Source organism: Solea solea, chromosome 1 (assembly GCF_958295425.1).
Source record: "Solea solea chromosome 1, fSolSol10.1, whole genome shotgun sequence".
NCBI lineage: Eukaryota > Metazoa > Chordata > Actinopteri > Pleuronectiformes > Soleidae > Solea > Solea solea.
The window spans coordinates 8,941,542-8,966,683 of record NC_081134.1 but is presented as its reverse complement, the minus strand read 5'-3'; the positions used below and the strand labels follow the sequence as shown (position 1 = coordinate 8,966,683).

Genomic DNA, 25,142 nt, shown 5'->3' with positions numbered 1-25,142 from the left:
GGTTACATTTATCACATTATTAAATGTATTAAATTCAACATTTAGTAATATATAAGCTTGTCCAGTGGTAATTACAATTGAACTGATGTCTGTTTTGGTTATGTAGTTATTCATTTTTCACCATCATCATATTGCTTTTTTCTAAACAATATAACAAAACAAAACACTATTTTTTGACTCCCTGATTTAAGTCTTATTAATTTGATGTTAAAATAAAATAGGAAACCCTGCATTCGATAATCCTCCATATTCACTCAAAAACAACAACATATAACAACAAACAACATAAACATATATATGTATACATATATATACATAAATATATATATAAAATTGTAAAATAATATACTCGCCCTTTAATAACCATTAAAGCTAAAGGTGATCTAATACTACATCTAGTTGACGTATATATTGAATATTCATGAGGGAGACAGACTCCTTATTTGTTTCTCAGAGCCACACAACTATAAGAAGAACTCCGGTCCTGCGCGGACCAGCAGTGAACTATCTTGACTCCGCAGTGTCCTCTCTGTGATAGAAACCGTGGGAGCGATCTAATTGGCGGCCGTAAAAGAGAGAGGAAGTATTTAGTTCACGCCGACGTTTCATTGGAAGAGAAAGTAGAAGAAAACTTAGTGCAGAGTTTTATTTTTCAAGTCTCCACGTTAGAAGGAAATCACTACTCTATGACCATGGCGTCTTTCAACAAAGGCCCTGCATACGGATTATCTGCTGAAGTTAGAAACAAGGTAAGTGTCAATATTCTGTTTGTATTTTTTATTTAATTTTTTTACATGTCATATAAAGTAACTTTTGTATGAAGTTTTCCATGCCCTTCATTTGCCCGATGTGTTTCCCCGTGAACGCCAGTATCACTGCAGTTACCTGGCCGCCTCCATTTTGATAAGTGCGCAGCGCACAGGTTGGAAGGTGACGAAGAGACGGATGGAAATATTTTTGTCAATAAGTGCGAATAAAGTGTCGTTAAAGAGTTTAAACGACTTCGTGAACTCCACTTAACTTTGTTTGAGTGCTTTAGTTTAGCAAAGTCTTCTGTTTTCACATCGCGAGAAGTCGGATTCAGTTTTCCTTAAGTTCAAAAACAGACCATGGGCGTTGTCCCGCTTGGTTAAGAAGTGTGTCGTTGTGGCCAAAAATCATTATCCCTGTGTTTCCAGAGTTTTCTATGCCGCTGCAGCTGGGCAGACAACGCCATCCATCCCGTTATAACCACCATCTTCCTCTTCTTTCGCCTTGTGTGAATAGTTTTAAACTCGCCTCATTGTGTGTCCAGTGTCTGCTTCTTTAACAGTTATTCAAGGTCTTTGCTCTGATCAGTGCAGGAAGGATTGATCAGTCAAACTCAAAGGAGAGTAAATACTGTGTCACCTTCCCCCTGATGAGGAAAGTGCTCCTTGTTTGTTTTTTGACCTGCACACCACTTAAATTACCAGGGCTGATGCTTGAGATTACTGACTTTACTGAGACTTTGCTCTATGTACAATCTTGACAACTTCCCCCTTTTTAAATTGCTCTAAAGTGAAGCGACCAGAGTGCACAAACCTGCATGAAGGCCACTTCTTTTATTATAAATCACAACCAAAATCTCAGACCCATAACCTACATCCCCCGAAAATGTCATTCAAATCTGGCCTTGACTGCTTTCATCAATGGTGCCCACAGCCCATTGAGTCAACAAGGCAAGAATGTGGTGTGTGTGTGTGTGTGTGTGTGTGAGTAATACTTGAGTCTCAACAAAGACCTTGTGGTTTTTGGTCAGCTCCATCACTTCACATTATTTATCTCACCTTCATTTTTTTTTTTGTCCATCTGTCAGGTCAGCTTTGCCCTTGTATGGGAGAGAAAGCATAAGGTCCCCTCCCAAAATCTCTAGAACTTGTACCATAAAGACAACGCGTTAGTCTTCCTGTGTTTTACGGGATGGTGGGTGAGGGGAGGGGGGGTTCCAGAGATGTTGACTTGAGTGGTATTTCCTGCCATGGGTGACGTAGCTGCCTCCGTGAAATGTGAGGTATTTAAGGGTTCACACTTCTAGTGCCTAACCCCCCATTTCTTTAGCTTTGTAACTCAGAAAAACTACTAGTGAGAAAGTCTAGACTCCGAACTAAATTGCTTTATCTCATCTTTTATTTGATAATCCCTCACATTATGTGTTCATTCATTGGATCCACACGCACACAATCCTTCATTCTGCCGCTTTGTCTGAGCCCCGAGTGGAATACATTCCTTGTGTTCGGCTCGTCGATGTCAATTACATCTGCAGAATTCCTTGTGGCCAATTAAAGTGGCCACTGTTGTTTTTTTTTTAATATGGGAAAACTAAATGACAGGAAATGTATTTAAAAGACATTACAACCAGCTGTGAGGCCAATTTCTCATATACAAGGGCCAGCCCTGTGGCCCAGTTTCTCACTTCTCTGTAGGAACAGAGGGAGGTTGTGGGCCCATTTGACACCTTTTCCAGTATAAGAAAGAGGAAATGTGTTGTTTTTTTACCTCTTCACATTTCTGCTTTTCAGTGGATCACACAACAACCAATCATACAGTATTGCTCTTTTTAAATGAAAGTTTCTCACACTTATGTCATTCAGTAAAACCAGCTTATAAATCAAAGCAACAGTCGATCTATGTGCCGTCTTAAACCCAGATAAACTCACCCACCCTCGCTACCACAGCAACAGCCTTCCAGTGCAGAACTTATCAGTTTACCAAACAGGATATCCGTGTGTGTTGGGTCATGTCGGTGTCACCTTTTATTTATGAAGGCGTAATAAGACAAAACCCTCTCTGTAGACACAGCATACAACACTGTGGCAAAGAGAAACACAGGAGTGACCATGAAACATGATTTCATGCAGGCGTAACGCGCTTCAGAGTCAACATGTTGTGTGACATGTAATTATTCCTCATGAGTGGGAGACCAGTGTGGAAAGAAGTGTCAATAAAAAAGTGTCCATGACAAACTGTTAAGCATGTGTGCTATTGCAACTTGTTGTGGCACATGCATGATCTTTCACCTCTTTGTTTAACCAGATTGCACAGAAGTATGATCTTCAGAAAGAAGAGGAGCTGAGGATCTGGATTGAAGACCAAACCGGCGCCTCCATCGGCCCTGACTTTCAGAAAGGCCTGAAGGATGGAGTTATTCTGTGCGAGTAAGGAGAGATTATTGATTGTCCATTACACTGTAATAATGGGGGGGCCTTGATCTGTCAATATTTGGGGGCAATTTTTATTTTTGGAGAATGTTTGGAGAACTTAAACAATTTTTCTCCATTTCTCTCTGCTTCGCTGTTACAGACTTGTCAACAAACTAAATCCAGGCTCGGTGAGAAAGGTCAATAAGTCATCGCTGAACTGGCATCAGGTGAGTGAGTTAATAATTTGTGTGTGTGTCACACACATACGAGGTGTGGTGAAATCACGATTGTTTCCTAATGACATCACGCTGTGTTTTTTTTTTTTTTGGTACTACCGGTTCAATGACGCCAGTGAATTTTTGAGGCTTTAACACTGAGTCAACTAATGGCTACCTGTGATGGTGTACTGTAGATGAGTAATGGATGTGCTTGACTACTGGTAGTGTTGTAAGCATCTTAAACAAATGTGTCTTTACTGAGTAAATGTACTCCGATTTGAAAACTGAGTAAATAATCCCACATCTGTTTTAATTTTGCCATGTTTTTAGCTGGAAAACCTGACAAACTTCATTAAAGCCACCACAACTTATGGCCTGAAGCCACACGATATCTTCGAGGCTAATGACCTGTTTGAGAGCGGAAACATGACACAGGTCCAGACAACGCTGCTCGCACTTGCAGGCATGGTGAGTCTTCAAAATGAGACCCTGCTACAGGGAGTTATATTTTCTTATTGCCTCCCTGTGTGTGTGAGTGAATTGTTGGAAATCCACCTTAACAAAGCCCTGGCACTTCATTTTCTCTTCAGGCCAAGACCAAGGGCTGTAACTCCAGGGTGGACATCGGGGTGAAGTACGCCGACAAGCAAGAGAGGTCATTTGATGAGGAGAAGATGAAGGCTGGACAGTGTGTCATTGGCTTGCAGGTATGGGTTTTTGGGGACTTGATAACACTTTATTTTATTTTCTGATACAATACGAGCATCACAAACTTGAGTATTGACAGATATCTTGTATATTTAAACAACCAAGCTATTAACGACACATTTGAGCTGAAGCATTTACCACCTAGCCACAGTCGGCCACTTCTATTACAAAATATGCTGCTCTTCTAAAAAGAAGAAATAAGCAGCCCCACATGGTTCTTTGGATCCTATTGGATTTTACTTTTCGTCTTTTTCCAATATCTGATCCAAAAACATTTCCCTGATCTGTTTTGCATCAGTTAATTCATAATTATCATACAAGCAGAAACTGAATTGCAGGAATGTTCTAAATCTGCAGTATCACATGACCGTTTATGTTGGCATTGATCAAGCTTTTAAGGGAAAATAATATCATGTGACAGCACATATTCTTTCATGTCTGCCAGTAAAGAAAAAACTATGAAATATCTCTCCACAAAATCTTACTGATGTGTTTGTCTGGGCCTGACAGAGCTGAGGCAATAGGAATACTAGGAAGAATGAGCCGGTTGCTGCTACGTGTGACAAAACTGTTGTGAAACCAGACTGTGTCATGAGCTCATGTCAGACCTACGGTAGCATACTTCTCTGTAAGAGCTGCTCATTGTTCTTACTGCCTCTTAGGTGTTTGTATTTGTCCCTGTTGCCAAGAAAGCTGTCAGGCAGGGCCCCTTTTTATGATGGAACATTTACAATAGAGCTTACTGTTATGACACTGTTACAGGCAGTTGACACTCAAAGGCATGTGTTTATCAAAACCTCTGTCTGTTATTGTGCAAGTGCTGCATGTTGTTTTCAACCACAGTTCCTGCAAGTGTTTAATTGAAATTGTTTAAAAATAAATAAATACAAATTTCACCATAGTGGTTTTTTTTCTGTCTTTTTAGATGGGGACCAACAAGTGTGCCAGTCAGGCAGGTATGAATGCATATGGTACCAGGAGGCATTTATATGACCCAAAGGCTCACATCCAGACCCCCATGGACAACACAACAATCAGTCTGCAAATGGGTACCAACAAGGGGGCAAGCCAGGTACTGAAACCTATTCTCATAAATGCATTTTATTGGACTGCAGTGGAGAGAAGCCTCTGGGAATCTTTCATTTCCTGTTCTCTCACTGCTGTACACCTGTGTCATGTTCAGGCTTGTTGAATGCTGTAACCTTCAGGATTATCTAGACTAGGTCAACACGGGGTTCTCTGAAACCCTTACTGTTCTTTTTTCTTTTTCTTGAATACACAGTTGGGGTGGGCAATCCAAGCTTAACTTAATCTGTTGAATAAGTGCAAGTGCTCAACCAAATCTACTAATAAACCTTATTCAAGACAGACTTAAAATTACATTTCTACATCAAACATAATTTTATTGGAGGGAAATTCTCTCCAGGAAAACAAAGAGGACTAACTCCTGTGCACCAGAGCTTGTAAAATGAATGCAGGGTTCACAGTCGGTTTACACAGTTGAAACAAGCCAAGTCAGACTAAGACGGGCAACCTGACGGCTTGCCAAGTCTGAGTATACATGCGTAGGAGAAAATCGATTTTATTAGCCGTGTACATCTGACTCGTTTTATAGGTCTTCTACTTCTGGCTCGAATACCAAATACCGAAGATTTGGTGCATGCGCAGAATGCCATGTCTGACTCCAGTCTGATTAAGCACATACATGAAGGAGTAATCGGACTATCGCATGATCCATGTATGTTAGTCCGACTAGCTCGATTTTAGTCGGACTAACATGTTTACATGACATTAAGAAATAAGTCATAGTAAAAAAATAATAAAATAAAAACATTTGTATAATCAAAAATAGTTGCAATAACTGATCGACCTGTAATCAAACAATCTAAATGTGGTGCCCATCCTGACTACACAAGGACAGTTCTGTGTTAACACTTCAGACGTGTTTCTAATATAAATGTAATTGTTTTTGTCCTTTGTCTACCACAGGCTGGGATGACAGCTCCAGGTACAAGGCGTGCCATTTACAACCAGAAGCTGGAGACAAACAGCTGTGACAACAGCACCATGTCCCTGCAGATGGGCTACAACCAGGGAGCCAACCAGAGTGGGCAGAACTTCGGTTTGGGGCGACAGATCTATGATGCCAAGTACTGTCCCCAAGCTGGAGAGAATGGAGATGAAAATGGGGCGAGGGGCGTCCCCGCCTACATCCCAGATTTCCAAGACGAGGGTTACCAGGGTTACCAAGAAGAAGAGCAGGTGTACCAAGAAGAAGGGACAGATTATTGAGATGAGGGACAGGGAGCTGAGGAAGGGTAAAAGATTGTCAAGGAGGCATGCTCTCCAAGAAAACCTCAAGGCAGGTGGATTATTTTTATATCCATAGGATGTTGCACCTTTTGGGGTCATATCCTTTTTAGTGTTGTATTAAAATGTTTTCTCAGTCCAATTTGTGCAAGACCATTGTCACACATATCATGATGAAATGTATTTCTTCGTTGCTATATTTAAAGTGACCACACAAGCCAGTCATTTTGGCTTTGCTTGTTGTCTATCACAGGCATTTATTTTTTTGTTAATGTGCCAAAACTGTGCAAAACACCCACTAGTCCCCTTTTCAATGTTTTCTTTCCATTAGTTATATTAAGGGAGATCCTGTAAGGGCAATATGAAACTAAAAGTGTATTTTTTTTCTCCTTAAGACTATTGCCAGGAAACATACATGTGTCAGTATAGTATCAGTCTGTACAGTCCCATCATCTCTGTAAACATCAATTTACTTCTGTACCTTCCTGTAAATGAGAATGCACATTTGTTTGTGTTTTTTTACTTCTCTGTCCTCTTCATCATTTCAGTATTGGTCATTGACCTGTGTAGTAGTAATATTTTAGTAATACAAACAGACATGAGTGAATTTTTTTTCTTACAAGAAACCAGTTTATTCCATCTTTTCTCTCATTTAATTTCCCCCCTTTCTTTAATAGAAGAAATATTTCCTGTGTTTGCATAGGCAGTCAGGCTGCAGTTGAGCCTGTTTTCTTTGGATGACAGACAGCGTAGTGGGGAAGTAGATTAAATGATGCACAAGTGAAGTTTTGAACATTCCAAGCAAGAATGTTTTTAGTGAATCATTGTTAAATATTGGTTGATATGCAAACCAATCAGTCATGATAATATTTGATTATTATTTATGCTTATTTGTGTTTTTTTTTTTTTTCCTTTTTATGGGGCTGTTTTGTACCTTTTTACTCTGAATAACATTTTGTATTAGACTATACTTTTTTTTTTCTCTGGAATAATTTCTATGCCAATGGAAAAAAGTTTTAATTGAGAACTATGTTTTTGTGAATACAATGTAATAAAAGATGGATATCCATTATCTGGTGTTTCTGGTTTGCTTATAAAAAAGACTAATGCAAAGTAACACAAGAAGGATTGATCCCTGGTGATGTAAAATTAATGTTTAGCTGTATTTCTACACATGTCTAATTACTGCAGACCCTTCTTATGAAACAGAATTGGTGTTTTTGGAACATGTACTTACTCTCACGTGCAGTGAGTGTAGGTTACTTGAGCCTTTGAGATTTCCCCCTGTGCACCAACATAGTATTTTAGTCGTGATACTCAAGAGTGTGTGTTTATGTGCATTCATAAACTTCCAACATTGATATTTGTTTAACGATCAATGGAGTAAGACATGTGTACAGTATGTACTCCACCCAGCCGATATGAGTAAATCGGTAAAAGCCACATCCTGAATGCAGAGTATACATATTCTAACAATAAAAGAGTACAAAATAAAGGAAGACAGTTTAGAATCTCTGTGTGTTTTCCAGCAAAAGTGACTGTATAATACTAACTTGGGATTCATTAGCATATTATTAATATAATCTATGAATAAATAAACTAAGTTAACTGATTAGAGGAAATGGAAATACAATGTATTGGCATGTTTTGGGTTCTGGGGGTAAAATAATGATTGCTGCAGAGTTGAAATCAGATTCAGATACTATAAAATAAATAATATTGGAAACCATTTCAAACATTTACCTTTACAAAAATGTTCTCTCTAAAATAGAGAAAAAACAGAGGACCTCGGTCCCTGTATCATAGGTAGTACTCTTGGTTCACTCTGACATTTTTCAAGACCAGACTGCCAACCTTAATACAAATAATATGTACTCTAATACTATATACTCAGTCACTATGGTGATCAGCATTTACATCCATGATCCTTACTGCAGATAGACCATTATGTATACATACCCCATTACAGATCATATTACCTAATTTAAAATATGTACACAAACTAATCAGTGAAATTGTTGTGGTACAAATGTTGTACTTTCCACTTTATTTATCTGTTGTATTAGATATAATTGTGTGACCTCCTGGTCTGCAGAAATAAGACTACGTTAACTCGTGGTTTACAGAAACTAACATGAAAACAGGACACGTTGGTAGAAAATGTCTCGACAGTCGTCAGGTCAGAACCAAAAACAGACGGTTATAGTGCAATAGCACCACCTGCTGACCACAGATGAGCCTAATACCGGAAGACACCGCCGGATGTTTATCGCAAATCGCGCGATATCAGACCAAACGCGACTTCGGGCCGTTCTTTTCTACCGGAACAACAGGCAAGATGGTAGGTACTTTACCAATCGTGATGCTTGTCACAATGTAATCTTCATTCATCTTATCTTTATACCGAGTATTTAACATATATAACCATGTCACCCGATAGTTACACACGTGCACTGATCATATACCTGAAAATTGTGCCCTCATATGCTGGATAAATATTTGATTCTAGGCTCCGTGTTATTCCTAGCAGCAATGGCCGCCTGTGGCTAAGCTAACCCGCAGGTTCTATGTGAGCTGTACTAGAAATAAAGCATTACTTGGCTCCGCAATACTCCCGTAGTAGTCGAATTAGAGTTAATAAACTGCCTGTGGTGATTGTATAGACACTGTGCGGCGAAAAGTTTCTGTCGAGGCCGAAACGTTCGCTCCCGGATGTTGTGTGCTAACTGCTGGCTTAATTCTGACTGGGAACTATGTCTGTCTTTTCCAGGCGGATACCGAGATCAAGAAGAAGCGTACCTTCAGGAAGTTCACCTACAGAGGTGTGGACCTGGACCAGCTTCTGGACATGTCCAAGTAAGTGGCAGTGCAGATGCTGAAGATGCGGTGCTACAGTCTTACTGTCCATTAAATAAAAGCTTCTTGCACATACATTTGTATTAGGTTAGAGTAAATATGACTACATCTAGTTGTATAACGTATTTTCATAAATGTCAGTCCCTGTTCTTTTATCCTTTCTATATCTGTTTCCACAACCACATCTTTTAGATCTATTTTGTAGTAGGATATACTAATTGTGTCTGTTACTATATCAGCAGATGAAAATGGCATTGATTTTGCAGTATACCACCATCTGATGGTGGTTGTAGGGGTGTATTTTGAACAGGAACATTTTTGTTATAATTACCACCCCGACTGTACTGAATACACTATGGTCATATTTAATAAAGTGCTTTAATGTAACTAGGATGTCATTTTTGTAAGCCTATTACTGATGCACTAGGTTTGAGATATCCAGGTTTTATACGATTTACAGTGTTAGTTTTGTGAGTATTTAAAAAATCAAGCAAATTTTGTTTGGTATTAAAACTTCCCAATGAGTTGACAATTAATTCAGAAATCAGCTGTGATACTGAGCCTTGGAAATGCATACTCGTATTGAAAGAGGAGACTGCAACACCTGCCACAATCAGAGTATTATGGCAGAAATTAACAATAGAAACTGATCATATTTGCCTCAAATTTACAGCAGATGCAAATAAAAAAAACTAGAACAAATAATGAAGCTTTATTTGATAATTTGCATTTCACTGGATTTGTGACTGATCTGTGGGAATATTTGGTTTAACTGCTCAACTGTGTCTGAATTTTTGAATGAATTCCATTTGATTTATGGTGTTTTAGTTCATCGCTGTCATCTCATTCTGTGTAGTGAGCAGCTGATGCAGCTCTATTGCGCCCGCCAGAGGAGAAGGCTTAACCGTGGCCTGCGCCGCAAGCAGCAGTCCCTCCTGAAGCGCCTGCGCAAGGCAAAGAAGGAGGCTCCCCCCATGGAGAAACCAGAGGTGGTGAAGACCCATCTGAGGGACATGGTCATCCTGCCTGAGATGGTCGGGTCCATGGTTGGCGTGTACAATGGCAAAACTTTCAACCAGGTTGAAATTAAGGTGAGGCTTTGGTTTGGTGGGAGGTAGAGCTTATGTGTACATATCTCAAACATGGGTTTCATAGACGACTATATCCATTACTGTCAGTTTGTTGCTGTCAAACTAAAAAGAATTAAGCTGAGTTTGGTCCTGGTAATGTAGCTCTTTGTATATGATTCATTGTGCACAAAGGGCCGGGTTATATTTTCCACCCCAGTCTCATGTTCCCTTGCACTTGAATATCCATGATTCCATTCATACTAAATAAGGGTCTATGTCAGTTAAAGTGGAACTTTGCAAGTCTGGTTGGTTTTTTGCCCCTTTCTCTACAGTTTTGGTGTACATTTTTTTTTTTTTTATGATCCCACCATATTTATTTATCTATCCATTCATCCATTGTCTATTGCTTTATCCTCACTGTTGTAAAAACTCACTGCTTACTCTCTTCCCATCTCCTGGCCATGTGCATTTGTTTAACAAAGCTGACGAGCAGTGCCATGTTGATGTCGGTCAGCATCTATTTTGCATGCTTGTCTCCATTTGATAAAGGCCAGTCCGCTGTCATGTGGCCCCTCGCTCGGTCAGACGTTTCCCCTTCCCCGCTTCCTTCGACAAATGGTCTTCCGATTTTATTGACTCCGTCTCTGTCACGATGACTGTCAAAAATAGCACCATCACTACCTTGATCTTATAGCTGGTACCTGGCTGGGGGTGTGTAGTGCCGTGGAGCAGTTTGTTTCTTGGTTGAGACCTCCTGATTCTGAGGAATTGGGTAGGCAGTTCTGATCTTGCAAGGCTGGTTCCTGCTAACAGATGGTGGGGGGAGTGGAGGCAGCCCCCAATCTCCCCACAGCAAGCCATTTAACCATCTGTGACTCCAAGGCTCTTAAATTAGGGTAAAAATCCTGCATAGTTCTGCTTAAACCTGGGGACACACTACAATTTTTGTCCTGATTTTACCCACAGTTTACAGTTTGGCAGAGTGCACCAGTCAGAACTAGTTGGGGGCAGTCAGCATGGTTAGTTGGCACAGAAATCCTAATGTGTGAGGGTAACAGACCTCAGTCGCCACAAATTGTTTTTCATGTTTGTAGTGCGTACTGATTACCGACCCAAATGCATGTTGCCAATAGAAAGAGTAGGTGGGACACATGAAATGGTGTCAGAAGACACAAACAAATATTAAAACAACGATGGTGGTTTTGATACATGTTTACACTGTCACTTGGCTTCAGTTGGTTTGACAAATCATGTCTGATCCCTCGTCAGGTGCAGCTTGATGTGATCCCCATTCTTTCAGTGATGAAAAATGTGTAACGTGTCCACAGCTTAAGTGGGCATATGTACTCGGTTAGCAGGTGTTGATTTGTACATTTGTGGATATCAAACCTCCTGAAATAATCCTAAGAAAGCATCCATGGTTACTTTGTCTTCTTGGACCAAAGCAAGAGTGTGCTGCCAACAGGACTGGAAAGTCTTGTGCAGTCTGTGTGGACTACAAAAGACTGTCTGCATAGGGTCCATATGGGACATAGAAAAATGGCCAGATATTTTTGTCACTTGGACCTCTGTGTGACAGTATGACCCAAGCCCAAGTCGAGATGGAGTTCTTAGTTTGCAATCTGACTGGAAAATTTTAATATCAAACAGTAAGCATGGAGTTATATTTATCTTAGAGCATTAACAGTCATATTTTGAGTCATTACAGAACCATAGTAAGTGGGTGCTGCATATGACTAGGCATGTAAATCTCATTTTATACAAACTGCTGATTATAGTGTGCTTTGAACTGCAGAATAGTTTATAGGGATATGTGAGAATTGTGTTTTGAATTAAAAACTTTACCTACAGGATCACTTAGGCCAAGTAATCTACTTAAGACAAACACAGCACATGGATCCAAATTCTATCTGAATATTAGTTTTAGATGCACATCATTTTGATCCTAAAATATTCAGAAGTGATGTGAATCTTACAACTGACTGTAGTTTATTACTAGCAGCTACCAAGTTACTACATGCTGTTTTTAAGTGTCAGAAAGATCTTAAATGTCTTAACACCATGCCATGTTATTTATATCAGCTGTTTTGCCTTTCCACAGCCTGAGATGTGCGGTCACTACCTGGGCGAGTTTTCCATCACCTACAAACCAGTCAAGCACGGTCGCCCTGGTATTGGAGCCACACACTCTTCTCGTTTCATCCCCCTGAAATAGAATGACTGTATTCTTTGTATAAATAAAGATATTTGGGTGCTCCACGATGGGTCGGCTTCTCTTTCTTTAGCATAATGTTAAAAAAAATGAACTGCTAATATGAAGTCTTTTATTTATTATTTTAAACCTGTTTTTAAAGACAGCCAATTGCCTGAAAAGTAACAAAGGGAACACAATATGTGGTTTAATATGGTTGTGATGTGAAGTTGAAACTTACTTTTTTCCTACATGTCGCATTAAGATGAAAATCTAATACAAGTTGCATTCAGTGACGAAAACTTGGTCTCACTGTGAAACAAATTGTGTTTTTAAATATCTATATATTCAGCTGCAAGTTATAGGATTTAATACATATGTGGGTGGATAACATGGAACTATGCTAATTCTAGATAAACTAGTTAAATGCTCAGCCGTGAAAGGGGTTAAACGTTCCAGAGTCGGGTCAATCATTGGAACAACGCATGAAGCAGAGTCTTGAGTCATCCGCCCGTTCTGTCACTTACCGCGTAGTACTGACCCTCGTAGACTCCTCGTCAGGGTGGCGGTGCCGCACTAAAAACCTACCGGTGGGAACACTACCAGAGTTAATGTTCCTCATTCCAATCTGAACGGCAGCTACGTTCTGTGTGGCCACCCTGGGCCATGGATACAACCCTTAGCCGCTTCAAAATCTGCTTATTAACACCCAGCTAAATCGGTCTTGTACCTGGTTAAAGGAACAGTGGCCATATCGGTAAGTATTTTCCTTCTTTTCCCATTGTTTTACAGAGACGGTCTTTTAAGCGCCTGTCTTTCCTCCAGAGATAACGAGAAACCGTTAGCTAGATGCTAGATAGCATTATTTAGCTAGGTGGGCTAGCTGCAGGTAGCTAGTTAGCTTCAGTGCGACTGAAATGACAGAAGAGAACCGTCCTGTCAAAACGTAGACAAGAGTGATTTTAAAAAAGCGTTGAGATTATTTCATAGCCGTCATTGTCTTATAACAGATGATTTCGTAATTTACTGTTGAATATATCGCAAATGTAAGTGTCGTTCAAAGTGTCAACTCAATGAATTTGCCGGTGTTTTCCCAGTGTGACTGGATAGTTGAAATCTGAGAACAAAGCTCTATTGTAGGCTAGCTAACTGTTCACATTTACGCTAATCAGTATCCTATATTTCGCTTGGCTTATTTCCCACCCCGTAAAACAGCTTGTATAAGCCGCTCACACATCAGCTGAACCAAGCAGGGCCTTCCTATGTACAAGTTGCTGAGTAATTATTCCCATTTTAATGTATTTTGAACGATACATGAGAGACCACGTCAAGTTAAAGTTAAATGTTTTTTGTTTATAGAAGAAGACACGAAATCAGCGCAGATATCACCTCTTCTTGTGTCGGCTGATTTAAAAGAGGGTATAGTTCAGATCTCCAATCACTAATACTCTCTGACCTGTCCTGTAGATTTTTACTACACTTCAATTTCCCGCGGGGATTAATACAATATTCTGATTCTGATCTCTCAAGCAGCTTACCTATGTGTTGATGTATTTGTTGTGAGCTCAGTGTTTCTTGTACACAGACTTAAGGCACCTAACCCCAGTATCAAACACCCTAGTAACACCAACATAAGAAAAGGCAATTATGTTGTTTGGTTCCCACCCTTTCTTGAGGATCCTTTATTTATTAACCTTTCCTTTTCCCTACCATGAGCACTAAAACAAGAAAAGATGTACTACATTTTAAACATATGTTATGTATTTAATTACATTCACGCAATAAAATAAAATAAAACAATTGCAAGATACAATTAACTATTCAATGAACCACAGTGAACTAATCTGCAGGAAGAGTATAATTTGCCATTTTAAATAGCGGTGAATAAACTGATGTATATTGAACCTTTGCAATATTGATACAGAATTATATTGCACTATATACTGTTATTGAATTATTGCCAAGCCCTAGTGTCAACACATTTCCCCATCTCCCCCTTCGCCTATCTCTCACTCTCCTGAATCTGTGTCTAGTAGACCATGACATTTCAATAGTTTCTTCTCTAAGACATAACCTACATCCCAAGAAAATTTCATTAAAAATCTGTCCTTTATAAATTATGCTTTTCACAGAGAGAGAAACAAACAGAAATGTGGCTATAAACATGACCTCCTTGTTGACGGTAATACTGATCCTAACCAATTCTCTGCTCTAAACCTTTTCTTCCTAATTTATATGACTGCATTGTAGACTGACAGCCTGTGTCAAACGATAAATGTTGAGTTTGCAGTTTTCTATTTACAGTGGAATCATTTGAGGTGGTCGATAAAGTAATGTAACCGTGAGCCAATTTAAAAAGAGAAATTATTTTTATGACATACCAGGGTGAAGAAAGGTGTTGATTGATGTGTTACCATCATTATTATAACTATTATTGTAATTGCCATTATTATATCAATACAGATATTGGCAAGTTATAATTATTATGATTAAATGGTTAAATGCTTAATAATAACTGATATCTGTCTCAGATTGGTGATGATGATGTTGATAAGAACAATTACAATTATTGTGCATGTTTATTGTCTAGTGTTTGTTTTGATAGTTGGATCGTAGATAGATTGTATATAAAAAATAGTATGTTTCATAATAGCAGTGATCGTTAATATTGACTGTGTTGTCAAATGTTATGTTTTTTGTGTTATTAGTCTTTATTGTTGTGATTCCTTATGTGTCTGAAAGAAAGTGTAACAGTATTTTGGTTGTGCTCTTTGTTCATAGGTTACAGAGTCAGAGTGGCTACTGTTGTCTAGTGAATGCATAGAGTCAAGAGGGTCAAACTTTGTGACAATAAAAAGGGTATCTGGAAAAGGTACAGTATGACGAAACTTCAAAAGTTCATGTTACATTTTCTTTGGTCTGCTTTGTTCAGAAAGATGGATGAACCAATGTAGAAAAAAAATCATCTGTAGGTGTGTCTACACCTTTCATCAGTTGTTTCTAATGTCGCCCTACAGCTGTGTGACGGTGAGCATGATGGCTGTAGATGGCCTTTCAGACAGTACAGAAGTGGTGGACATGGAGGACGTCCCTTCTCAGTTCTTTGTGGAGAAACACTCGTGGGAGGGCCTTCGAGACATTATCCACTGTAGCAGGAAGTACTCAGGCATGATCGCCAACAAGGCCCCCCATGACTTCCAGTTTGTGCAAAAAAAGGATGAGAATGGACCACATTCTCATCGCTTGTACTACCTCGGTAAGCTGATCAATGATGCATAGAAAGTCCCCCATATCAGCTGATGTGTTCTACTCTTTGTGTACTACTCCTTAAACTTGACCTCAGTCATGTGTTTCTGCTCTAAGCAGTCGAATATGATTACCTCATGACTTTTAGAAGCACAAGTATTGTTTTAACTGTTGTCTTAGTTGCTTTACTTTATTCATAACAGGAATGCCTTATGGGAGCAGAGAGAACTCATTACTCTACTCAGAAATCCCCAAGAAGATCCGTAAAGAGGCCCTCTTGGTGTTGTCATGGAAACAGATGCTGGATCACTTCCAGGTTAAAACCCCACTTCCTGCATGTGTCATATCTCATTCCCATTGATCAAAAAAGACCAGTGGGAATGTGTCTGATGGTCATTAACTTTATCCATTAACAAAAAAGTAACCATTGTAACATCATCACTGAGCTCTATGGTGGAGTTGTTTTCTTCTTTCTCCGACTTGTTTTGTTTCGGGTGTGTTCATAGTTACTAATTCATGCAGGGGGTGATGCATGGGTGTTAAATGTGCCTCCATCGTATGGTAGAGAGGTTATATCTCTTCTCCTTCCTGCCAATCCTCTAAGGCTACACCTCACCAGGGGGCCTACTCTCGAGAGGAGGAGTTGCTGAGGGAGCGTAAACGCTTGGGAGCATTTGGTATCACCTCCTATGATTACCATGCCCAGACAGGCCGGTTCCTCTTCCAGGCCAGCAATAGCCTCTTCTACTGTCAAGATGGAGGCAACAACAGCTTCATTGTGAGTACACTAATTATTTTCTTTCCTTTTTCAGTTTGCAATCTCCAGATACTTGGGACAGATAGGAAGATAAAGGTCTGCAAGCTCAGACCTCAGAATACACTTTGTGTGGTGGTGTTTAGGACATAACTTAAAGTTAGTGCAGCTTCTTAGACAGTTGACAAAGTGAGGTGTTGGTCTTCCATATCCATATTCTGTATCTTATCAAACGAAGCTATCACACCTTTTTAATTCAATGTACTTTTCTTGTCAAAGAATCGGTCTGCATTTAACATAATGATCTTGTCAAACGAGAACTTCATCCTTTTATTTCCCTTACACTAACATTGTAAGTTTTGGTTTTAGCAGTCTGCTCCTTTAAAGCCTGCGGAGATCAAGACCCAGTGCTCAGGGACTCGTATGGACCCCAAGTTCTGCCCTGGAGACCCTGATTTCATAGCCTTCATCAACAATAACGACCTGTGGATAGCCAACATTAAGACGGGCGAGGAAAGGAGACTCACTTACTGCCACAAAGGTCTGAAGCCACTTTGTTTTATTTGAATTATTTAAATAACATTTGAAATGATGATGATTATGTTTCCCTTTGTCACATCTTATTTTGAAGAATTCACAAGAAAAATGTATTTAAATGCCACACATAATTGTATATTATTATATAAATATAAGTCAGATGTAAGTATGTTTTTTCCACATCTTTATTTATTACCTTTTAGGTTTGGATAATGTGAAGGAGGACCCCAAGTCGGCAGGTGTAGCAACGTTTGTCATTCAAGAAGAGTTTGACCGTTTCACTGGCTACTGGTGGAGACCCTCAGCAGTGGAAGGTCAGCACAAGGTTTTTCATGTACTCAGGGGTGAAATTTCGATTTTTCTTTTATTATATAAATTGTGGCTGCAGTTGCAATAAAGGCCCACACTGCTTCAGATAAATGTTCACTTGTACTTAAAATAAGTTGGAGCATTACTACATGACACCATCAAAATACTATTATTCTCTAACAAAAGGATGACAAGTTAAAGATAGAAATAGTTATTTTCATTGTCAATTAATCTGTTGACCATTTTCTTAGTCAATTGATTAACGTTTTTGCCCATAAAATGCAGGAAATATTGTCAAATTTGGATTGGAGTTCAGTCAAATCAGGCAATCAAACGGCAGACTTTGTGATTTGCTACTTGCACTTTCTTTCAAATTGCCGTTTAGATTTAAAAACGTTATTCATTGTTCAGCCCTACTGACTTCCAAATGCTATTTAGAAATAGTGTTCATACTTCTGCACACTATTTTTTGTATACATGCTGCTTCAAAAAATGTCTCCCCTGGCAGACCCTAATGGAGGTAAAACGGTGTATCTTCTGTATGAAGAGGTGGATGAGACCGATGTAGAGATTATTCATGTTCCATCTCCAGCACTGGAGGAACGGAAAGCTGACGCATACAGATATCCTCGCACAGGTCAGTCAAGCCCTTCACACTGTGCAACTTGCAGATGCGGGCTTGGAGTAGCAAACCGTTTTATTGACCTTTTTTCCTCATTTATATTTTCCGCATTTTTTTTACCGCATTTACAGGTAGCAAAAATCCCCAGGCGTCGCTTAAACTGGCAGAGATCAAGACAGATCATCAAGGAAGAGTGAGTCTGCCATTATCTGTTTTTCTTCTTTGACATGATAATCAGTGTTCCTAATGTGTGCGTGGTTGTTGTACATACAGATTGTGAGCACACAAGATAAAGAACTGGCTGTCCCCTTCACTTCCCTGTTTCCTGGGACAGAATACATTGCTAGAGTGGGATGGACAAGTGATGGAAAATAGTGAGTGTTGCACTGAAAACCTTGACTTTGACTCAGTGACTGTGTCATTCTCAGTGATACTGAGGCTTAAAATACTTTTTGGTGTTTTAAAGATGCTTCTAAATATTATTTATTATGTTTATTAAGTCAAAAGGAGTCATTAGAGTTTTGCTATCTTTGTGGTTGCATAGTGGCTGGGCAGTGCTTCTGGACCGCAGTCAGAGGAAACTACAGCTGGTCCTTCTGCCTCCAGCCCTCTTTATTCCTGTCACAGACGACCCAGCTCAGAGGCAGGAGAGTCTGGAGGCCGTGCCCAGTAACACACAGCCATATATAATCTATGAAGAGACCACGGATGTCTGGATTAATGTAGGTCATTTCACATTCACACTCTTTGGATCTCCAAGTATTTTTCTACCTTAAGTGTTCAATAAACTGGCTAATTGTTCTTTTTATGCAGGTTCATGATATATTCTACCCATTTGTTCAAACGACAGAAGATGAGTTTACTTTTATTTGGATAAATGAGTCTAAAACGGGGTTCAGCCACCTGTATAAGATCACATCCCTGTTACAACCGGGCTGCTACCAATGGACAGAGGACTACCAACACATAGAGGGTAAGAGACTAAGAGATGCTCTTACATTTGTTTGGCTTGACATTATATAGCTGTTATTTTTTACAGCTGGTACTATTTTATCTCATCTGACCTCTGCTACAGGGATTATTTCAAGGAGCATGCTGATTCTGTTATCTGTTTTTTTCAGGAGACTTCAAATGTGCAATCAAAGAGGAGATTACATTGACCAGTGGAGAATGGGAGGTCCTGGCAAGACATGGCTCCAAGGTTAGACAAACTCCCTCAGTTTTAGATTTCTGAATTCATACCTTTTAATTTATATACAGATGTGAAAAGTTGTGAAAAGACAGAAAGCATTTCGACAGTTACATGCAGAATGTTGTTACGAAAATCTACAGTACATTTGAAGAAAGACCTCAGTTTCAGTGTCTAACGTTTGCTACTGATAAATTTCTCCTCCTGCAGGGAATAGACATCCTTTATCACATTCAAAAGAAACGAAAAGAAAAGAAAACAATGGAAAAACTGCTGTTGCCATACATAACTACTAATTAATTTAATGTCTTCATAGATCTGGGTGAATGAGGCGACAAGGTTGGTGTACTTCCAGGGCACCAGAGACACTCCTCTGGAGCACCACCTCTACGTGGTCAGCTACGACTCACCTGGAGATGTAGTCAGACTAACCAAGCCTGGCTTCTCTCATAGCTGCTCTGTTAGTAAGGTAAAACACCCATTTATTTACGTACCAAAAATACAGTTGTCGACATTTCCATCAGTGCATTCATTTATTTCCAGCTGTTGCAAAAGCAGCATTTCCAGTTTTTTCTGTTGTATGCAACAAAAGTAGAATTGTATTTTACACATCCAAATGCATCAAGTTGTTGCCATGTGATTGGCTGATTAGATATATGCAATTCTTTGTACTTAACATTTTTTTGGCATTTCTCTCTCACTCTGCAGAACTTTGACTTTTTCGTCAGCCACTACAGTAACGTCAGTACTCCGCCATGTGTTCATGTCTACAAACTGACCGGTTCAGAAGGTGACCCACTACACATGGTACCTGAGTTCTGGGCCAGCATGATGGAGTCACCAGGTAAACAGATTGTGATGGAGATTATCTCCATACTGTAGTTTTCCTAGATGATATCTGTAGCCACAGATATCGTCAAAAACCAAGCGTGATCCCCTACGTAGTCAAAAGACTTGTTTCAGGAACATAAAGCTGTGGTGTTTGTTGGGCTAAAGAGTTTGTCACAAAGTGATTTAGAGGTGAAGACCTGAAGAAAGAGAAAGAAAATGATAAAGGGAAGTGAAGAAGGAGGTAGCAATGCAGTATTACTGATGCCGACCACCATAAAACACCAAAGAATTGTTCACACTAGATGAAGAATTGTCACAATGTGCCAACTGAGGAGGAGGCCGTATTGCAACTTCATCTTTAAAAAAAGTAACTAATAAATAGCACAGAGGTTTGATTCTGATTCAGTTTATTGAGATTGTATTTACTTGCAAATTAAGTAATCATTTTCTTTGCTGCCTGGCCAAGTGTGAAGGTTGTGGTTTTATTTTTTGTGTCATCAATAGAGCAAGGTTTTGAGAGGAAAGTTGAGGTCTGACTTTGATTAGATCAAGGACGGTGAGTTTTCAACCACAGTGCTGTCCGCCAGTCAATTCTGAGAACTGTTGGATAATGTGGTGCTCAAAAATGGATGTAATCCTGTGCACTTTGCGTCAGAGTTGACGGTTATCCACGATTGATTCAAAATACTTTCGTCTTGTTCACTTCCAAATGCTTGTGCAGTGAAAAGCTTATACAATAACCCACTGTGCCTGCACTATATTATTTTTTATGTTGTTTTGTTTTTTTAAATTCAAGATCTGTAAGGGTCATTTGATTTGGGTGAAGCTCAAACAAAAGTGAATGTGTCAACTTATCTTCCAGGTTGCCCGGGAGATTACAATCCACCTGAGATTTTTGACTTTCCTGGGAAGTCTGGCTTCCAACTTTATGGGATGGTCTATAAGCCTCACAACCTGCAGCCTGGCAGGAAGCACCCAACTGTTCTCTTTGTGTATGGAGGCCCACAGGTTTGTGGTTCATGTCATGATATCTGAAATAATGTGCCAGTGGAGTTGAAACATTAAAGGCTATTACTAAATAGTGTTTGAAAACCATGTAACTGTGGTGTATTTAGTGTGACATGTTCTGTGTGTGTGTGTGTGTTCACAGGTGCAGCTGGTGAACAACTCCTTTAAGGGGATGAAGTACCTCCGTCTGAACACGCTTGCCTCTCTGGGCTATGCTGTGGTCGTCATTGACGGGAGAGGTTCCTGTCAGAGGGGCCTTGAATTCGAAGGAGCGCTGAAAAACAAAATGGTAGAATGAGAGTCAGATAATTGAATAAATACAGTGTCCGTACACTGACTGTCATCTGTTATGTCGTGAATGTCATGAAACACATTGAATAACACAATGGCTTTGTCTGTCCAGGGTCAGGTTGAGATTGAAGACCAGGTGGAGGGGCTGCAGTATGTGGCAGAGAAGTTTAACTTTGTGGACCTGAGTCGTGTTGCTATCCATGGCTGGTCTTATGGTGGTTTCCTCTCACTCATGGGCCTCATCCAACGACCTAATGTCTTCAAGGTTAGGGAGCAGTTTTCACTCTTTGACCCTTTAATCCTTACTAATCTAGCGTGCAGTAACAAATGGAGGATTCCTCCTCTCACTCCTCCCTTTTCCACGTGCATCAGGGAAATATGTTGGCCTCCACATACCAGAAAGAATGCCGTTCTTAGTCTGTGTTGTAAGTCTCCTTCAAAATGGGAAATGCAGATCCATTCAGGCTGCTGTAGAAACATGCTGTCGCAAGATGGCGGCCTCTATAAAGCAACCCTAGTCTTAAATTTAAAAAAAAGAAACAATTATGTATAGAAAATTATCTAAATGTTACACTTACACAGTAATTCTTTGTAGGATGTCTTATTCTGAACTATAGGTGCAGTTGCCAAGTACATCCACATGGTGTCTGTGTTGGACAGTGAAACAGTGTATTATGCAGATACATCCTAGTGCCAAATGGATTTATATGTTCAACATATGTCTCGTCACACAGTCTAATCTAAAGCATTACACATTGTTGTACCTGTTTTGACCGTATAATACAGTTTGTTTATAATTTATTTAATATTAATTTCCATCTGATCACTTTGTGCTACTCATCAGTTGGCCATCGCAGGTGCCCCAGTGACTGTGTGGATGGCCTACGACACTGGCTACACAGAGCGTTACATGGATGTGCCTGAGAACAACCAGCAGGGCTATGAGGAAGGATCGGTGGCCTTGCATGTGGACAAGTTGCCCAGCGAGTCAGTGCATCTTTTAATGAATTTTTGTGTGGAATTTGAACTTCTTTTAAACCTTATGGCATGTCCTTCATAACTAACGTAGATTGTTTTGAACAAGTTAAACCATGACTGCAGTTCTGTTTCTTGTCGGGTCAAGATTTATATGCTTCAAGACAAATTGTTTAGACATGTTGGAATTCCATTTTGTTTTTACAAATGAATTGCAATATAAAGAATCACTGTCAGGATATTCCAGGGAATAAATTATTTGTATTTCAAATTGCAGGTTGAATCAAGTGTAAGTGTTAAGAGACCAAAGAGACCCTGAGGGCCTGACAAGCAGCATGTTGGAGCACTGCCTTTAGGTGCTAATGTAAAACTCTGAGATGTTTGATCTTATTCAAGATTCTGGGTAGTTTTTATGAATTCTTTCTCTTCTAATAGTAAAGGAATTCAGTTTTGGGCAGCATGCTACTTCAGGAATTTAATTCTTATTATCTAATGGAAGCCTATTGTACTGTAACCTTTCAATACTTGTCATTCCAGGCCAAATCGTTTGCTGATTCTTCATGGATTTCTGGACGAGAATGTGCACTTTTTCCACACCAATTTCCTCGTGTCACAGATAATCCGTGCTGGGAAGCCCTACCAGCTTCAGGTTAGCATCACAAACCTCCGTTCACTCACTAACATATCTTTGTGATGCTGCTATTTCAAATCACTTAATTGTTTACACTATTTTAAAACTGTAGTGTGTAACTTTATAATATAAACAAGTGAGTTGACACAATGCTGACTATGCCTAGTGGCTTCACAGGAGTCATTGTTGGTGTGATTGGTTTTATATCAAGATGGTCAGAGACAACAGCAACATGGCACTAGTAAACCCAGACGGGTGCAAACAGTTTGGAGTGTGACTTAAAACACTAAATGAAATCTGCTCAAAAAGATTTAAGATTCAAAGGGTTTATTGTCATATGCACAGTAAAGAAACACTTTTCCCTGTACAATGAAATTCTTATTTTGCTGTCCACTCAAAAATACCAACAATAAAATATACCAAAATAGTATATAAATATACATAAAAACTAAATATTAAAAAAAGATGTATACATAAAATTAGAATAACTCCAATGACCACACAAACAGACACAAATCGTTTCAAACATTTCAGGATCATATATTGAGAGCAACACTTGCTTCAACAGATTTTACAGGATAGATACATATAGAATTTGTTAACTCTGTTTTAATTTTCCAGGTCTACCCCAACGAGCGACACAGTATTCGCTGCCCTGAGTCTGGAGAGCACTATGAGATAATGCTGCTGCACTTTCTACAACAATACCTCTGAAATGAGAAAGCAGTGGAGAAGTGGATTCTAGCTTCCCCTCTGTCCTCCTTTACTCCCTCCAGCTCACAGCCCATTTTCATCTTTCTCCACTTCCACATCCTAAACCCGTCTCCAACCGAGAGACTGTCAAGATGGTGCAGCCACAAGCCACTCTTTCTCATCTCACCTCTCCTCTATACTTCCCACCTCTGCTCTCTCAGTGTCTTGATCTGTTACTTTCTTGCTCACCCTGCCTCTTCCAGGCCCCCCCTTTCTCACACACACACGCACACACGCACGCCACCCTGTTGTACAGTCTGGGGTATGTTTTATGAGCACAGAGATTTGTTGTCTCACCCTGAAAGCTGAACAAAGACAAGGACATCTGGAGATATATGTGTAGGCTGTGTCACATTGACTCATCACTCACCCATGTCCTTCTCTGCAACCACAATGGATTTTGCCAAATGTTATTGTGTGTCGATAACCCCCCCTCCCTCGTCTTTCCTGTCCTACCCGTTTTATTCACTTGAGTCAGTGGTAGAAACGGGGCTACAATTCACAGATATGAAGTGGAAGCTATAAACATATTTGCGGACACAAGCTCACACACTAGATGTCAAATGCAGTTTATTTCATACATAAACTTCAACACACACTTTGCAGTGTCCATACATAATGTGAATCTGTACCTGGCAGTTTGTGTTAACGATGAAGAAAGGAAGAAAAGCAAGACTCTTCCTCTATCGTCTCATTTTAAGTGTGTTGTTTAAAATAAAAATATTTTTATGGATTTTTATTGTTTTCACTTTAAATGAGTGCTGAGAGAAGCCACTCATGGGGAATTTTTTGCGCCATTTTCTCCCCTCACATTACATTGCTCAAGATGTCTGCTTGCCTTCTTGTCACATAATTTATACTTGCCAAAGTACCTCTTGACTCTCGATCATGCTGGTATTTCCTTTTTTACTGCAATAAAGACAGGTGGGTGAGCACTGGAGTCTTACAACAGCTTTGTACCACCGGATAACAATTTGTACATGATAATGAATAAATGTATGAATCAATCAATCACATGATCTTTTCAGCTGCAGTTCTTTTTTCCAAAATATTACAGATTATGTAAGTTGGTGGCAGTATGTGTTTTTTTTGTTTGTTTTGCAGGGTACAAGCAGAATCCACAACTAGAAAACACAATCTTGTGTGTGTGTACGTGCATGAATATTCCACTCCAGGACTCAAGTAGGCCCTCGCAACATGTTGTCCTGTCTACTCTTTCCAAAGTGAAGCAGCAGATTTTCTTTGCTCCTTCTGACCTGGCCTTCATGGACAGAGCAGCTTGCACGGTAACCTCTTGAAAAAGCATTTACAGTTGTATAGTCTAAAACTAGCTGTAGCTGTCTTGATATCCGAAGTCCATTGTCCTTATAATAATATTGAAAGATTTGGATACTGTCACAGCTGATTAGCTCTTATATCAAACTATTGTTGATGATTTGACTAAAGTTTGCTGAGTGTCACCTGTTTTTCTCTTGCTTGTTG

The 25,142-nt window shown here is 39.6% G+C and overlaps 3 protein-coding genes across 5 annotated transcripts; all 3 read left to right on the top strand.

The window, feature by feature from the left end:
• Positions 1-562: 562 nt before the first annotated feature.
• cnn2 (calponin 2) lies at positions 563-7,469 on the top strand. The gene is made up of 7 exons (XM_058644284.1): positions 563-749; positions 3,055-3,176; positions 3,322-3,388; positions 3,710-3,847; positions 3,970-4,086; positions 5,013-5,159; positions 6,077-7,469. The coding sequence occupies exons 1-7, from the start codon at positions 687-689 to the stop codon at positions 6,377-6,379; spliced, it is 957 nt and encodes a 318-aa protein (XP_058500267.1). The 5' UTR covers positions 563-686; the 3' UTR covers positions 6,380-7,469.
• Positions 7,470-8,643: 1,174 nt separating this feature from the next.
• On the top strand, positions 8,644-12,582 carry rps15 (ribosomal protein S15). The gene is made up of 4 exons (XM_058622227.1): positions 8,644-8,738; positions 9,168-9,253; positions 10,110-10,344; positions 12,425-12,582. Exons 1-4 carry the CDS (start codon positions 8,736-8,738, stop codon positions 12,536-12,538), a joined length of 438 nt encoding a protein of 145 aa, XP_058478210.1. The 5' UTR covers positions 8,644-8,735; the 3' UTR covers positions 12,539-12,582.
• Positions 12,583-13,099: 517 nt separating this feature from the next.
• LOC131450032 (dipeptidyl peptidase 9-like) lies at positions 13,100-24,676 on the top strand. Of its 3 annotated transcripts, XM_058622196.1 has the most exons (22): positions 13,100-13,271; positions 13,874-13,933; positions 15,296-15,386; positions 15,532-15,770; positions 15,964-16,076; positions 16,365-16,538; positions 16,884-17,055; positions 17,255-17,365; positions 17,869-17,997; positions 18,114-18,175; positions 18,256-18,356; positions 18,527-18,704; positions 18,796-18,955; positions 19,104-19,183; positions 19,488-19,640; positions 19,880-20,015; positions 20,865-21,010; positions 21,153-21,299; positions 21,414-21,566; positions 22,146-22,288; positions 22,814-22,925; positions 23,529-24,676. In XM_058622196.1, exons 3-22 carry the CDS (start codon positions 15,331-15,333, stop codon positions 23,619-23,621), a joined length of 2,658 nt encoding a protein of 885 aa, XP_058478179.1. In that variant the 5' UTR covers positions 13,100-13,271; positions 13,874-13,933; positions 15,296-15,330; the 3' UTR covers positions 23,622-24,676. The 3 variants fall into 3 exon arrangements, with proteins under 3 accessions (XP_058478179.1, XP_058478186.1, XP_058478171.1); XM_058622203.1 differs by lacking the exon at positions 13,874-13,933 and having other exon boundaries at positions 16,887-17,055; XM_058622188.1 differs by lacking the exon at positions 13,874-13,933.
• The last annotated feature ends 466 nt before the right edge of the window (positions 24,677-25,142 follow it).

Bases quoted from the DNA above. Each gene is read 5' to 3' on its own strand.
- cnn2 (XM_058644284.1), top strand. From the start codon at position 687: ATGACCATGGCGTCTTTCAACAAAGGCCCTGCATACGGATTATCTGCT. The intron at 3,848-3,969 runs GTGAGTCTTCAA...TTTTCTCTTCAG, and splicing joins TGCTCGCACTTGCAGGCATG to GCCAAGACCAAGGGCTGTAA. The intron at 4,087-5,012 runs GTATGGGTTTTT...CTGTCTTTTTAG, and splicing joins AGTGTGTCATTGGCTTGCAG to ATGGGGACCAACAAGTGTGC.
- rps15 (XM_058622227.1), top strand. The intron at 9,254-10,109 runs GTAAGTGGCAGT...CATTCTGTGTAG, and splicing joins CAGCTTCTGGACATGTCCAA to TGAGCAGCTGATGCAGCTCT. The intron at 10,345-12,424 runs GTGAGGCTTTGG...GCCTTTCCACAG, and splicing joins TCAACCAGGTTGAAATTAAG to CCTGAGATGTGCGGTCACTA.
- LOC131450032 (XM_058622188.1), top strand. From the start codon at position 15,331: ATGCATAGAGTCAAGAGGGTCAAACTTTGTGACAATAAAAAGGGTATC. The intron at 17,366-17,868 runs GTCAGCACAAGG...CTCCCCTGGCAG, and splicing joins GAGACCCTCAGCAGTGGAAG to ACCCTAATGGAGGTAAAACG. The intron at 19,641-19,879 runs GTAAAACACCCA...CTCACTCTGCAG, and splicing joins ATAGCTGCTCTGTTAGTAAG to AACTTTGACTTTTTCGTCAG.